This window comes from Manis pentadactyla, chromosome 4, assembly GCF_030020395.1.
Source record: "Manis pentadactyla isolate mManPen7 chromosome 4, mManPen7.hap1, whole genome shotgun sequence".
Taxonomy (NCBI): Eukaryota; Metazoa; Chordata; class Mammalia; order Pholidota; family Manidae; genus Manis; species Manis pentadactyla.
Window position 1 is genome coordinate 150,046,610 of NC_080022.1, and position 14,699 is coordinate 150,061,308.

General features: G+C 48.9%; 1 protein-coding gene across 2 annotated transcripts; it reads right to left on the bottom strand.

The window, feature by feature from the left end:
* Window positions 1–1,006: 1,006 nt before the first annotated feature.
* TMEM98 (transmembrane protein 98) lies at window positions 1,007–14,089 on the bottom strand. Of its 2 annotated transcripts, XM_036879037.2 has the most exons (8): window positions 13,951–14,058; window positions 12,366–12,503; window positions 11,577–11,737; window positions 10,240–10,371; window positions 9,256–9,289; window positions 7,201–7,316; window positions 4,768–4,827; window positions 1,007–3,486 (listed from the first exon to the last, which is right to left on the bottom strand). In XM_036879037.2, the coding sequence occupies exons 3-8, from the start codon at window positions 11,705–11,707 to the stop codon at window positions 3,279–3,281; spliced, it is 681 nt and encodes a 226-aa protein (XP_036734932.1). In that variant the 5' UTR covers window positions 11,708–11,737; window positions 12,366–12,503; window positions 13,951–14,058; the 3' UTR covers window positions 1,007–3,278. The 2 variants fall into 2 exon arrangements, with proteins under 2 accessions (XP_036734932.1, XP_036734934.1); XM_036879039.2 differs by lacking the exon at window positions 12,366–12,503 and having other exon boundaries at window positions 13,951–14,089.
* Between the last annotated feature and the right edge of the window lie 610 nt (window positions 14,090–14,699).

The window sequence follows — 14,699 nt, forward strand, 5'->3', positions numbered from 1 at the left end:
TATGTCTCCTTGTTCTGCTTGCTTTAAGGCAGCCCTTACTGCAGTAGGAGTCTTTTGATCAAATCTGGGGGGAGGAGGCTGGAACGGTGGTGGTCTCTGAGTTTTACTAATAGGAGTAGACTCAGAAGGTCCTACAAAGGGATTCTTGGAGGAAGGCTTTGTCCTTAAAGCAGGGGCAACTTATTTAGGTGGATAAGCCTTATTATTAAATTTGGCACCTTCCTCCTCCAAACCTGCCTGATCTGTGGGGTCAATGATGTCATCATCATCTGGAGGAGCTGATGCCAGCATGACTTACATGTTGTTTGTTTCTCCTTTTTGGGAATTAAAGGAGTATCTTCATCAACTTCCCCAAGGGGATCTTCCTTTTTGTCTCTTTCTTTATTAGTGCCATATCCTTTCCTATTGCCTTTTGTTTTCTGCCTATTGCTTTCCTCTTGAGACCCGGAGTTGGGTGGTCTTTGCAGGAGGGTCTCTACCTGCTGTTTAGGTTCTAAAACCTCCTTGACTAAATTCCACAATGCAAAGGCATCTGTAGGGACCTTCTCAGGTCTGTGGCTGGCATAATGTTCCCTTATATCTTCTCCAGCCTTCTGCCAGGTTGCGAGACTCACAGTGCCTTGGTCAGGAAACCAAGGACAACATTCCTGGACAAAATGTAAGAATTTTACTAATTGTCCATTGGTGACTTTTATACCCCTACCTCCAAGCATATGCATTAAAACTTCAATAAAGAGTCCTCTTTCTTTACACTCAGTATGGCCCATTGCTTCTCAACCTATAGTTCTGACCTACACACTCTCTCTCACCCTGCCTATCTCTACAGGGGGGGTCTGCAGCACCCTAGTGTGAAATCCTAGCCATCCCGTATTGAGGGGGCTTACCTTTAGGTCCCTGTTCGGGTACCACCTGCCAGGGTCCAGCTCCGGCGAGTCCAGGAGTCCCTGAAGGATTGACGGCGTCGGCGACTGACAGAATGAATGAGGACACAGACACTGACACTAGCAAAAGCTGAGCCTGGCCTGTTTTATTGAAATTTAGCAAGGTTATATATGTTCTGAGTATAGTTTCACAGAGATTAGATCATTTGATTCTTTCAGAAAAAAAATGTTCACATAAAGGTCAATCTAGAAATTAGATTATTGGCGCCTTAGCAATCATTAATTTTTTGCACTTATGCTTGCTTGGCTTCCCTGGCGGTCTTGAAACAAACAAGACTTGTTCCCTCACGCCTGGTTGGCCTGGGCCCTAATTTCAGTTTCCTTATTATTGATTCTAAAATAGCCATGGTTACTAGTCATCTGATTAACAAATATAGCTAAGTCTATTTTTCTAGATCTAGAGCATTACGTGCAGATTAAAAAACATCAAAACTGTATCATTAAAGCAGTGTAGCAAGACTAAGTTGATTGTAATTGCGGGAACTGAAAACTCTGTACTCTTGGGTAAGTGACCAGTTTTGTAGAGATTTGCATCTGGGGGGGATGATGTAAGGGGATAATAACCACTGAATCAGAAAGAATAGGGACCCAGTCAGGCCACTTCTCTTCCTAAGGAGGGAAGCAGGGGCATGTCTGTCTTAGAGTTTCCTTAAACCATTTACAGTAATATCTGTGGTAGGGATCTTTTCTATTGGGAGAGTCTCTGTAATCATGCCAGGCCCTTTGACATGCCATCATTCATGATGACCTTCCTTTATCGTTCTATTATTTCCCGAGACCCAACAGGTCTAGGAGTCATTTAGAAATTCCTCATGGGCCCAGTTGGGCGGGGAGAGGGAATTGGAATCTACTCAAATAATTCTTATTTATTATAACGTGATGCTTGTTTCCAATATCTTCTCCGCATCCCCCTCCTGTTATTTTTTAATAAAATGTTGAAATAGTAGGTAAAAAGAATAAAGATTACAGTTTCTAATAGAAAGCTGTTTAACACAGTTTACTTTTTCATAAAAGATATTTAAATTGATATAAAATAAAGAATGGAAAGTAGAGTTTAGTGCAGTAGGAAAGCAAGTGTAGACTGTCAGATCCATGCCTATAAACTGGGTATTGATCCGAGCGAAACAAGGGCAACAGTCATGGGCACAGAAGATTTCTCTCAAAACTGAGGGGGTGAGGTTCTGAGCCTCACCTCTGTTGACCCCCAATCTCTCACCTGATGGCCCCCCTGCGACTGTGCCTGTCTTAGGTTGTTCCTCCCTTGAGGAATCTTACCCATCTCTGGCTAACCAGTCATCTTCCAGGGCCATACAGGGAAATGTGAAGTTGGTAAGTGAGAGAGAAGCAATGTTCTTTGAAAAGGTTAGCTTTTTACTTCTTTGCAGATTTATGCCCTGTGGCTTCTATGCCCTGCATTTGTCTTGAGGTATCTTTACCACCTGGAAGAATTAAGGGGGTCTTCCCTCTAACATTTCTCCCAAAGTATTTTAAATTTGGTTTTCTAATCTAGGTGTATAAGTGACCGATAACAACATTTCTAAACACCATAATAATAATAAGAGATAGCAGGGTTGTTCCTCTCAGAAGTCCGCTTTGCAGTTCCTTCTTTCTGGGCATCTGGGCTCTGCCATCAGATGGGCGGTTTGGACTGGCTCCCGACACTCACCATACACCAGGCCTTTGAATTTGACTCAATAACCACAAACTTGAGAAACCTAAGTGTATGTTTACTATCCCCCTAGTGGTAACTGGGTAAAATTGCAGGCACAGTGATAAAAGAAATAATCAAGCCGTGGTGCTCACCTTCAAACCCAAACCTGGGAAGGAGAAGAGAATCAGATGCCTCAGGACCAGGCAGATAATACAAGTAAGTGAAACAGGCCAGCTGAGAGAGTACAAGTCTTGTCAAAAAAGGCAACTCCTAGTTTCAATGGATTGCCCTCTTTTGAAAATGCAAATCAAAGTTGCCTCATCTTCTGATTGCTCAGGAGAAGCCAGAAATCCTGGTTTTAATGTGAAACCTCCTGATTCTTAGATGGTGGCTCAATTTTCTTGAAAATACTAGGTGAGCTAAATAAAGCTTCTAATCCACCAGCTTTCAAAGCTCTGCTACACAGATGGTAAATGTCATCTCCCCCAACTGTGGTATTAGACTGCCACTCACCAGCCACCAATTGCAACTGCAACAGAGACACAACTGATGGGGCCCTCCCATTTTACTGTGCACACACAGCTGGAATGGGAGAACTAACTCTACGGGAAAAAGTGGAAGGCTCAGCGGAGCCACTGAGGATGGCAGCAGGCTGGCCCTCATGGTCAGCTGCTGGCCAGCAGGTATTAAATGGCTGACTGCTCCTGCAGGAAACCTTCAGCGCCTGGGAGGCCTTTATCTGGCTCAGAAGCCAGGGCTGCTTCTCGAAGGACTTCCAAGTGTTCCTCAGCAGCTGACAGTGACTGGTCAATCCAATCCAGGCCCCCAGTGAGGTGGCAGGCATTCCTGGTTACCAGCACCAGATGACTGACAGACAAGAGCAGAGCAGTTGTCCTAGGAAAAAAACAACAGGATCAGACTCCCTAGGAAATGAGGGACTTTGCACCAACACCCAAATAGGTAGATTCTAGTGTACTCCAAACTGGAGTCCCTTCCCTAGGAGGTTGGTGAGTATATAATTTAAAGACGGTTCCATGCTCAAATAAGTTTGAATGGCTAGCTTACACAAGGTGAAAGCCCTTCTCAGAGCCTCGGGTGTGCAAGATGAAGCCTAAGGGGAAAATATAATACGCTGACTCACTATCTTATTTAAGACTGTGGAACCCATGTTCTGCAGCACACCTATGAACATCTCCCAGAAGAGTGTTTTGAGGGACAATTTGGATATAGCCAGTTGGAGGAGCACATCCCCACAGGATGCCCACTTAAAGACAGGATATACATACCCCCACCTTGAGCATCCCTTATGGAATCTTGATCACTAAGGCCCAGAGCTGCTTTATCCCACTCTAAAAAAATTTTAATTGAAAACCAAATTGAGGAGGAGGATTCTTTTCAATTTTGAAAGATTCACTGTAGAATGTATTTTATACAGTGAAGGTGCATGATGCATTTGGCAACATATTGCAGATTACTAGCCCACAGACACAGCTGGGCAGCAACAAGAGTGGGGCAGAGAAACCAACTGAAGAGCTGTGACCCACCGCCTTTCTGGCAATCATTACACAACAGGTCTACGAAGCAGTCATACAACCCTAAGAGACCAAAGTATCTGGGTTTTTTAAAATGGGTCTGCATCTGGTAGAGAAACATAATTTCAAAAGGCTAAGTATGCCCTGCATACCAGGGAGGATCATGAGAGAGGGTTCCTGCCCTGTGGAAGGCGAGCACAGCCAGCAGGCCCGTCCCTTGCATCCTCCTTGCCCTGTTCACCACCCGCTCCACCCACCTACTGGGCAGCACTCTCAGCAAAGGCATGTCTACTTCAGGATCCAAAGAGCAGAGAGCAATGAGGGACATGGGAAGGAGGGAAGGTGCAGAGAGAACTTAGCATGGCCAGCTGTTTAGTCATAAAAATTCTAAATCTAAGACTGTCTCCCCTTCTCCCAGGTTTCAGAAAGAGCACTGGCCACTATCACCCAGCCAGGCTCAGCTTACTGGTTGGTGACCATTCACACTGCAGGGAATGGTACCCAAAGCCCAGGCGGCCTCAGGAATCCAGCCAGACAGCCCTCTCTCCCCATCAACCCGGACAGCCAACCTCAGAGAGGTAATAAAACAGGGCGCTTCCAGCAGGAAAAGGAGCTTGCCCATGAGCTCTGTGCCCCGCCTCACCGTGCATCCAGGAGCTTGGGGTCCAATGGAGGGTACATTGATTTCACAACATCGTCCACTCTGAGGGGAGGCAAACAGTGGTCAGTATTTCACTTTGCTTATCTCCTTCCTCCCTTTCCACCTCTCTTGATCCCAATTCTTCTCCTTTGATTTTCAAGCCCAGCCTTTAGTGCTTCCTCAGCTCATGGCTTTTGCACTCTCAGACTTAAACAGAAAGACTTCAGGTTCAGCTTAGAGAATATTTTACTTTCTGGTTTTGTTTGCGTTCCAGTGATTTAAAGCATGTTAAGTTTATGCATCTGGAATGATGTTCAAGATGTACTACTAAATTAAAAAGGCAAATTGCCAAACTATATAAAATGTGATTGACTATTTGCATAAAAATAGACAAAATCTGTGAAATGCAGGGGGAAATGTCTGGAGGAATCCTCACCATTTAATTCCAGGTTACCTTCAGGAATTGGGAGGGGGTAGAACTAGGGGTTCCTTCATTTTCCATGATAATCTATTCCTGCAATGCTTTAACTTTTAGAAGATTTATTACTATTGTGTTCATTTAAAAAAATAACCTATAGTTAAAGGTAATTATATAGAATAGTAAAAAAAAAACCCACAAGGTTAATTTGGGTTCAAACCGCTCCACTGGATTTCTTTGAACACATGGTACAGTTCATGATTAATTTTTTAAAATCAAATTCAGAGAGGAATTACTATTCATTCTGATTTGCATTGTTCAAAATTTTCATCCAAATCCTCATTCCTGGACCATTGAATAGTAAGGAAGAAAAAATAATAATAAATTGTTTGATTTCTAAAAGCACCTGAAAACAGACGCCCTTAAACATGGTTGGTTTTGTGTCAAGGCAGAGGGGCTGGTGAGGAGATGCAGAGGCAGGGCCACTCGAAGCATGGGTCTTAGCTGCCTCCTTTCTCTATAGTGCCCTGAAGCTGGAGCCGCTCTCCTTGAAACTAATATGCTATCAACACACTGTGGAATAAATGGAGCAAGAAAAACAATGGGGACAAAAAACAGCCAGAAGGAGAAAGAAGCATGAGGGCAAAAAGACAAAGCGAGGGCCCTGATGGGATTACAGCAGGGAACATTCTGGAAGTAGTGTGAGGTGCTCTGTAGGGCAGGCCAGTGAGCTTCAGGCTAGGTCCACCCTCCGAGCAATGCCACACTGTCACTCCAGCACCAGTGGTAATGCTTATCACCTAGGACTTCACTCATCCTCAGAAATCTCAATCTCTCCCCTCCTCTGACCCCTCCTGCCATAACCTGGTATCCCACAAGTAATGCCGACTCTACCCATAAAGGATGGTCAGGGAAATGTGTGGTGCTTGCCCCGAGCCTGGGTTGGAGGGGCTTCAGGCCAGGGGCCAATCTAGGCTAACATACCCCTGGGACAGCTCCAGAGAAAGCCAAGAACTGTTCTGAGCTGAGTCCCTCCCCTGGATTATCTCCCTCCCACTTTATCAACTCACTGAACTCCCTGGACAGCGTTCAAGTGCACCAACTCTTTCATATTCCCTCAGAGGGCTGGTTCCTCGTGATCCATCCAATGGCATGGTAACCAGGACGGTGAGGGCCCCTGGAACTCACAGGGGGTGCCACCATATTTCAGCCAGGAATATGGAGGCACCCTCCCTGCGAGGCCACGTGCCTAAATAAACATCCTGGACTAGGACAACTCCCAGTTTGGGCACATCCACATACCAGCCACCAGATGGCAGCACAAACTCAGTGCCACCCTTCTCTCTAAGAAAAGGGCTTTATTTTTCTTCACAAAATCAAGCCCAAAGGAGGGGGCGTAGCTGTTGACTGCAGTCCTGCTGGTTGCCTCCCACACGGGATTTTGCAGACAGCCTGGAATTTGGGAGATCTGAATGATAGATGGCTTTACCTCCCACCTAGTCCTGGAGCTGCTGGCTCAGCCATGGATGGGGCTGTGGGTGACCACCATGCAGGGCTAAGGACCAGGTCCCCCAAACTAGTCTCCAGTACAGATAGGACTGGGACGGGCATGAACAAGAAGTCACTGCAGATAGGGTACAGGCACCAGTGGGGAATGTGCTCACTGGCCCAGAGCCTGGGAAGGAAAGCAGCCCCAGCTGGTGTGCAGCAGCCAGTGGAATCTGCAGAATAGCTGAGTCAGCACTAGTCATCCGCTAAAATTTCCCAGGAAAAACCTTCCTTCCTTCAGGAAAGGTGCATGCTGCACTGTGGGAGCAGCTTTGTGAGACCCCCCCCCCTTAGCCTGAAAGTCTCTCCGTCTCCAAGACTTCCTGAATGCTCTCCAAATGTCTGGGACATAAATAACTCAAGTTGCCTGTGCAGTTTCTTGGAAGAGGCTGCGCCTGCCTGCCATCACCACGTCCAGCCCCTCCCTTTCCCCCGTGGCGTGTGGGGACCTCAAGGTCCCAGAGGCTCACCTGGGGCTGATCCGCTTGGCCACCACAATGATGTCACTGACACTGGCTGAAGTCTTCATCTTGGCCCCCGAGCCCATTGTCATGGCAACAAGTTTTTCTGTCAGAGTGTGACAAATCTAAGGCAGCAGAGAGGGACAGGTGACGAGGGGTGACCTAGCTCCCCCAAGGGTTTCTGCCACCCCCACAAAGACAAATGTGGCCCTCGCCTTGGGCCCCATCCCACAGCTGGGCCCCCTAACCTAACATATTGAAGTGAAAAGCACACAGAGATGAGAGGCAACGGGGTGGAAGGGGCAAAAGCCAAGAACATGGCTAACGGAGGAGGGAGGGGCAGGAACCTCAGCTCAGAGAAGTCTAAACTGAAATAATCTGTCTAGGAGAAATCATGTGCTCTAATCTCACCTCCTGGCTTAGGGGGGAAACCCCATTTTCTCTTTTTTCACTTCATGGCTTAGTCTTCCGAAAGGATAAATATGTCCACCAGGGGAGACCTCAGAAACACGGCTGGACAAAGAGCAACTGTTCCCTATATGCACATCCTCCAGTTTCCTATGAGGGACTTACTTTAACAATTTTCTACGGTCATGTATTAGCAAGTGTGTTCAGATGATGATGAAAAGGCCTTGGGAAAAAGCAGGAAAAAGGCAAGACTGTGCCACGTGGCCTTTCTCGTCTACCACTAGCAGTGCAGCCACCTGCAAGTCTGTCCCCGTTTTGTTCCCCCTGCCATGCCTCCCCAGCCTCAGAACCTGGCTGAGCTTCTGTCCCTGGAAAATAAGTTCCATTACCTGCCTTATACTTGGGGCTAGAACAGAGGGGGCAAGAAAGCAGCCCAGGAGAGAGGCCAGGCCCCTCCCTTGGGCCCCCATCACGGGACTCCAGGTCAGGAGGCCAAGCAAAAGGCCTTAAGCTCCCAAGAGAAAGGTTAGAGCCTCTTCTGCTATCTGACCACTGATTCCAATTCAGCTAAGACTCTTTCCCTAAGACTGATTTATCCCCTTCAGGTGTCATTAATTCTTGTTCTCTAATAGGCAAGGGAAGGAGACCCAAACCTAGTGCCAGGACACACCATGGCTGGGAGAAGGGAGATGTGATAGGGTGTTATTGCTCTAGTCATTAAACCTATCTGTCTCTACAACCACATCTACACCCAAAGAGCTTTTGGAATTCAATAACAAGCCGAGACTCTGTGACAACAACTCCTACCAGGCATTTCTTTGTTCCCCAAGACAGGCAGCTGAGGAAGAGGTAGGGTGAAAGCCCTTTTAATATCGTATACTGAATGACACTAAAGATAAGATAAAGCTGCCTTTTTTGAAATTTTGAATAATTACTAGACAAAGAGATAAATGTGTGGTTCCCCAGGTTACTGGAATGAAGAAACCAACAATATTGGCAATTGGCCTTTTCAATATTACTCTTTTTTCAGGAAAGAATTGAAAAACAAGTGCTGAAACAAAATTTCCCAAAATGCAGATGGGATGAAATTTTCCACCCAGTCCTAGAGGCTGCAGGCAGTAAAAGAATAAAATCTGCCTTCAAGCTGATTGTCCCATTTTTAACACTGATTGTCCCATTTGGCTGATTACTGCCACAGCCAAAGAGGGCTGGTGAAGGAACGTTCTAGTAATTGGAGAAGTCCAGATACAGAACTCAGCTGCTGGAAAGGGCTCTGAGTCTCTGTTAATGAAAGAAAGTGTCCAGGAGAAGCTGGGAAGTCCCACGTCCCCCTCAGCAGCTACAGACTCAGGCACACAGCTTTCTCCAGAGTTGGTGACACTGTGGCTACTGACTACCTATGCAGTCTTTCTGCAGGTCATTGTGTTACAAGGACCAGGTGAAATAAAGCCTCTGAAAGGGCCTGAGGAATCCTAAAGTGTTACAGACCATCCAGTAGGAGTGGAAGCAAACAGGAGAAACGCCAGTGTCGGGCAGGTTAGAAAAGGCCTCTGGCTTGTTCAGTGCCCTTCCCAGGGTCCCTTTCCACTTGAACAGTCTGTGCTTTGATGAACCCCCATTCCACCTTTATCTCACACAGAAATCAGGGAGTATTACCTTCAAGATGGCAATGCAGTGGGACATAAGACCCCTGGGGAGACAAGAAGAATTTGTCAGTGCCTCTCTGTAAGGCCCACCTCCCTGCAGCCACCACCTCTGCTCATCTAACTCTGAAACAGCCCGACCACTTGGGAGCAGGAACACCTCCATGTTAAAATGAGCAGGTCCACAAGCTACATGAGGAAGCGCCTTCCTTCCTTACCCTTTCCCCTCCACCACCCAACCTACTCTTCCAGTTGGGGCTGCTGTCCACCCACCAACAATGCTCTTATAACCCTGGGCTTCTGACGCTGGTCCTCTGTGCAGTGTATCCTTCCTCTCTTGCTCAGCCTGGAGAACACCTCACCTTTCAAGACCCAAGTAAGTTGAAAGGCATCTATTTTGTGATAGTCTTTGTGAACTCTGCCTCCACCTCCCCACCCCAAGCAACTCTGGACGCTGCCTCCTCTGTGTGCTCACCAATCTGTGCACAGAGACCCCCTCCCTATTGTTCCTGCAATGCTGTATTTAGTAGAATTCTGTCTCTCTCACCAGTTTAGTATTTGTAGTGCCCCGCACAGAATGCCCCATAAACATCTGCCCCGTGACCGATAAGAGAACCAAGTGGCATACACCTCTCCACATGTAGGGGCTCCTACTGGGTGGAGAGATCCCTGATGGATGCTGAAGACAGAGGCTCCATCCCTGGAGCCTGAGTGTCTAATTCATGGGCACCCCAAGGATAACTCAAGCACATTTACGTTTGCCATCTATCTGTGAGCCTCAGTGTTCAGGTCTACAATTGGGGGCAAGGACAAACTGGCATGTCACATTTGACTACCCCTGCTCCACGATGTGGACTAGGGAAAGAACAGCAAGTGACACAGTGCTCCTGGGTGCCCGGTCAATTGCTCTGCAAAGGAAGCCAGCAGAGGGCACCCAGAAGCCCCATTTACCCTCCCCAGGGGGCTGTAGGGAAACAAATGGTCCCCAAGGCCTTACGAGGCATCTTCAATCCAGTCTTCATTCTCCAGAATGGCCTCAATGTGGGGGTTGGTGATGACAACATCGTCCAGTTCTAACTCTGAGGGCTCAGACTGGGTCTCCATGGCGCCAATGAGGTCCACGATGGGCCTGGAAGGAAAAGCCCAGGCAAGTGGTTTCATGATGGGGGACTGCTGCTGGCCCTGTCCTCACAGAGGCCCACATGTCCCCCAGAAGGATGAGCGAGTATTAAGCAAAGCAGGGAATTGTCCTTGATCCAAACCTAACCGAAGTGGAACTGAACTGTGGACAGGGCATGTGGCTAGACAGTGAGTCAAGGAGGCAGGCTAGACGCACTAAAACAAAACAAAAGAGAAACAGGGTGGGATGAGCGACTCAGAGAAAGAGCAGGGCTACAACCAAGATGTGTGAGATAGGCCTGCTCCTTCAGGACAAAACAATATCCTGTCTTGTTTTCCCTGCAAGGCTACCTGTTACAGAGAAGCTCAAGCTCCTATTACCCAGATCTACCTGTACCCCATCCTCAGTCGGCAGAATCACTCTAGAGAAGCACCTTGTCCACCCACACAATCCCATCCCCTCCAAGCTACACTGGAGAAGTGGGAGAAGTAACACCTTCTATTTTACAACAGGGTTCTTTCAAATTTGAGATGCCACAGCATTCTTTTCAATAGCAGAGCTTTCCTGGATCATGTAAATGGGCATTTACTGATTATTAACCACTTGACAGAGATGCTGCTAGGGTTCAGATAGAGGGGTAAGAGAAACTAAGGGTTAGTTGCACTGGTCCCTTAAGGATCTGTCAATTAAAACATCCCTAACCTGAAAATAGATCTTGCTTATAAAATGTATTGTCCATAAAATGCATCATGAAGAAATCTGAGCAAAGAGAGAGACAGCTGTATACTAGGATTTCACAAAACTGAGTGTCTGGTGCTTAGGTGTGTGGCTGGAGCACTGGGCATCAGATTTCTGTCCCTATGAGCTTGGTTGGAAAAGGGTTTTGGCTTTTCCAGATCTAAGTGAGGTGGCCAGTTGGGGACATACGGCCAACCTTTATGCTAGATGAACATGGTCAGCCACTTTGTCGTTAGCTCAGGGACAGTCAGAGGACACTCAGGATATTGGGGGCTTAAGTAACATTTTTAGCTCTGAGGTCTTCATTGGGAAGGAATCCTTCAGGTATTATTTCAGAGACTCAAAACACTGAGCTAGAGTTGCCCCAACTTGTGTTCCTCTCTTTTCCTTTGGTTGGAACCCCCCAGCACAACTTCCCCATGTCACCCCACCCCCAGCCCCTCTCCCCCTGCTCCCCTTATCCAGGGTGCACCCACCTGGAATCATAGCGCTGCAGCAGGTCTCGGGGCCGGCAGTACCGCTGCCTGCACACTACCACCAAGGCTGCGAGGGAGGCCAGAAAGATGGTGGCCAGCACACCTATGGCAACAATCACCACAGTCTCCATGCTTCTGGCAGCTCCTCCAGTGGGTTAAAGCTTGGAAGACACAAGGGCAGAGCAGGTCTGCTAAAGATGAGCCCAAAGACAGCAGGGGGCAGGGAGACTAGGTTCCCCCAAGTCACCTGCAGAGACCTGAGGGCCTGAGCACAATCAAGATGCACTCTATGTCATGCCCCAAATCTGCCTTTTCCTTTAAAAGAGTTTGCCACCAGTTGGACCAGGATGGCCTTTAGAACCTGGAACAAAAGGAAACATTTCAACTAGCACTGTTTTTTCACTTCTACACAAATGCATGAAAGAATATCCATCCACCTAAGAAGGGTGAGACTGTACTTAACTGAGGGTCGCCTCTGTGTCACGCACTGTGTGAATTAACTCTGCGATCAGTCCTGTAATGTAGGTTATTAGATTTCCCCATTTTATAGCTGCAAACTCTGAGCTTCAAGGAGGTTAAATAATTTGTCCCAGGTTATGTAGTCAGGAAGCAGAAAGTCAACCACTTAAACGGAGATGGGCATTCACTCCCTTTAGCTTTCTAAGGGGGAAGGAGGGTTCTAAAAGTTCTGGAAAGGTTTTAATTATCAGTTTCAGAATGGGAAACTTAGAAGTGGTGTTAAAGTGCTCCTTGCCTATTGCCTGTTTTCGATCAAGGGTTCTTTCATACCTATTGGAAAAAGTCCTCAGCAGGAGGAATAGGCACACCTCAGAAAAGTATGCATTCACAGCGTTACTTCACTGCAGTCCTCCTATTTGTGCACCTTTGAGCAAGTGTCCTCCCCTCTCTGGGCTTTAACTTCTCCACCTGCAAAAAGGGTGCTCGAATCTAGGAGCCTCTGTGATCCTGAGACGGTGAAATAGAATATTGCTTATAACATCTCCAAATAGAGGAAATGATCTATTTGGACTTATTCTGTGCTGCATGTCTTAGATGGTACAAATGCTCCCAGACATTGTTCAGTATGTATTGGTCATCTACTATGCACCAAGCCCTGGGCTGGAATCTGGAGACTGGAGATAAGTAAGACATGGACCCCAAGACTTGAGGAGCTGGGGAAGAGGTAGCCAAGCAGTCAAATGTTTGCTGTTTGCTTATTTTCTATTTCCGCAACCCCTCAATCCCATGTGCCTGTACCACACTTCAACCATTTCAAGTCCACATGCTTGGGCCACATGCATAAGTACACAGAAAAGAGAGTGACTATGCTCGCATGACATTTTCTGGGAAAGCCTTCTTCACAGGGGAGGGGATGCTTGAGCTGGGCTTTGAAGGATGACTAGGAGTTTGCCAAGTAGACAAGGTGGATGGCTCAAGGTGCCAAGGAGGCCTTTCCTCAGAGGTCTCAGAGCTGATATCCCACCCGAACTCAGTTGGATACAAGGGTGAGAAGGATGTGGTATTGCCTTTCATCTCTGTCTCTCTGCCTCTGGGAGCAGAGAGCCCCGGGTAATTCTAAGGGTCTGCCTCGATTTCTCTACATGTGTGTTTCTCTATACTGTCCCTTCTGAAGAGCTACTTCCTTTAGCCCTTTTTCTTTCCTACCTCTTTCTCCACTTCTTGCTCTCCCTGCTCTTTCCTCTCCAGGCTTGTTTCCCCCACCCCTCTGGTCTCTCCTCTTCCGGCGTTTCCCTTCCCCGCCCCCCTGCCCTCGGACTCCGAGACCACCCGCTTTGTTCCTTCTCTCTTCCTGTGAGTTTTGCGCGTGTTTCTCCGAGTGCGTGTGGGCGTTCTCTGAGTTTCTGCTGTCTTTCTCTCTGATTTGTCTGTAAGAGCGTTTCTTTGTTGTGTTTTTCTTTTTCTTTCCTTATTCTGTGTATGTTTCTGGATGAGTTTTTCTCTCTCTTTGCACAAGTTTGGGGAGGTCGGTCTCTTCCTCTCTGTCTCTCTTCTCTCCGTCTGTTAGGTTCTAAATCCACAGGGATAACACAGACCCAAGCTGCTACCTCCTCCCCCAGCCCTCCGCCCAGAACGCCCACCCTGGCACCCAGGACAAGCATCCCCGCACCCCCGCCACGCGGCGCCGTGTTCTCATGGCTCCGGGCGCGCGGCTCCGACTTTTCCCGACTGTGGGCGCCCCGGCTGTGCCCGTGGGCACCGCGACCCCAACAAAGCAGCCGCCGGGCCGGGCCGGGGTCCCCCTCCCCCAGCGCAGCGGCCGAGCGGCGCCCTCGTCTCCCGCAGCCGCCCGCTGCACAGCGGCTGGGCTGGGGCGCCCTCCCGGGGCCCCCTCCGCGCGCCGGGGCTCACCCACCTCCGGCTGCGGCTCCGCGACCATCCCGGTGGCGCTCCCGCGGCCGGGCCCCCACGGAAGGCAAAGTCCCCGCGCGGGACGCGGGCGGCTCCAGCGAGCGGGGCATGCCGGGAGGCGGCGGGGCCGTCCCAGGGAATCAAGATAAAGTCCCCGGAGAGGCCAAACCCCCGAGGGGCTGCGGGAGGGGGAGCTGCCGGCCCGGGCTTCCAAATCCCCCGCTGCCAGGCGCCGCCGTCACCGCCAGGCCCCCAGACGGGCCGGGGGTTGGGGCCGGGGAGGCCTGGGCAGCTGGGAGGCAGTCACCCAGCGCCCCAACAGGCGGCCCTCGCGCCCCCGCCGGGGTCAGGCCCTGGCAGGCAGAAGGCGGGGAGGCGGAGGGTCCCTGCCACCCCGCTCAACCCTCATCCAGGCTGGCCGTCTAGTGGGGGCGGCGGAGCACCGATAGATTCCCCAGTGTGACTGGTCTGCCTTGCTGCACACTGTCTGGTTAAATCCTGGCGCTGCCACTCACTAGCTCTGGGCAACTTGCTGCACTTCTCTGTGCTGTGGGCTGTTCATCTGTAAAATGGGACTACTACTTGTAAGCATCCTCCGAGTCAAATAACATGATGTACATAATGCAATTGAGAGAGCCTGGCCCAGGGTAAATGTGAATCAATGATAGCTCTTCTTATGGCCTCACCCACACTGAGCAGACAAGCAGGTCCGCCCCTAACAAGTGCTCTGCCAGGGGCAAGAGTAGAAATGCA

Coding starts and splice junctions, on each gene's coding strand:
- TMEM98 (XM_036879039.2), bottom strand. CDS start 11,707: ATGGAGACTGTGGTGATTGTTGCCATAGGTGTGCTGGCCACCATCTTT. Junction 10,372..11,576: donor CTGCAGCGCTATGATTCCAG/GTGGGTGCACCC, acceptor TTTTCCTTCCAG/GCCCATCGTGGACCTCATTG. Junction 9,290..10,239: donor GACTGGATTGAAGATGCCTC/GTAAGGCCTTGG, acceptor TTGTCTCCCCAG/GGGTCTTATGTCCCACTGCA.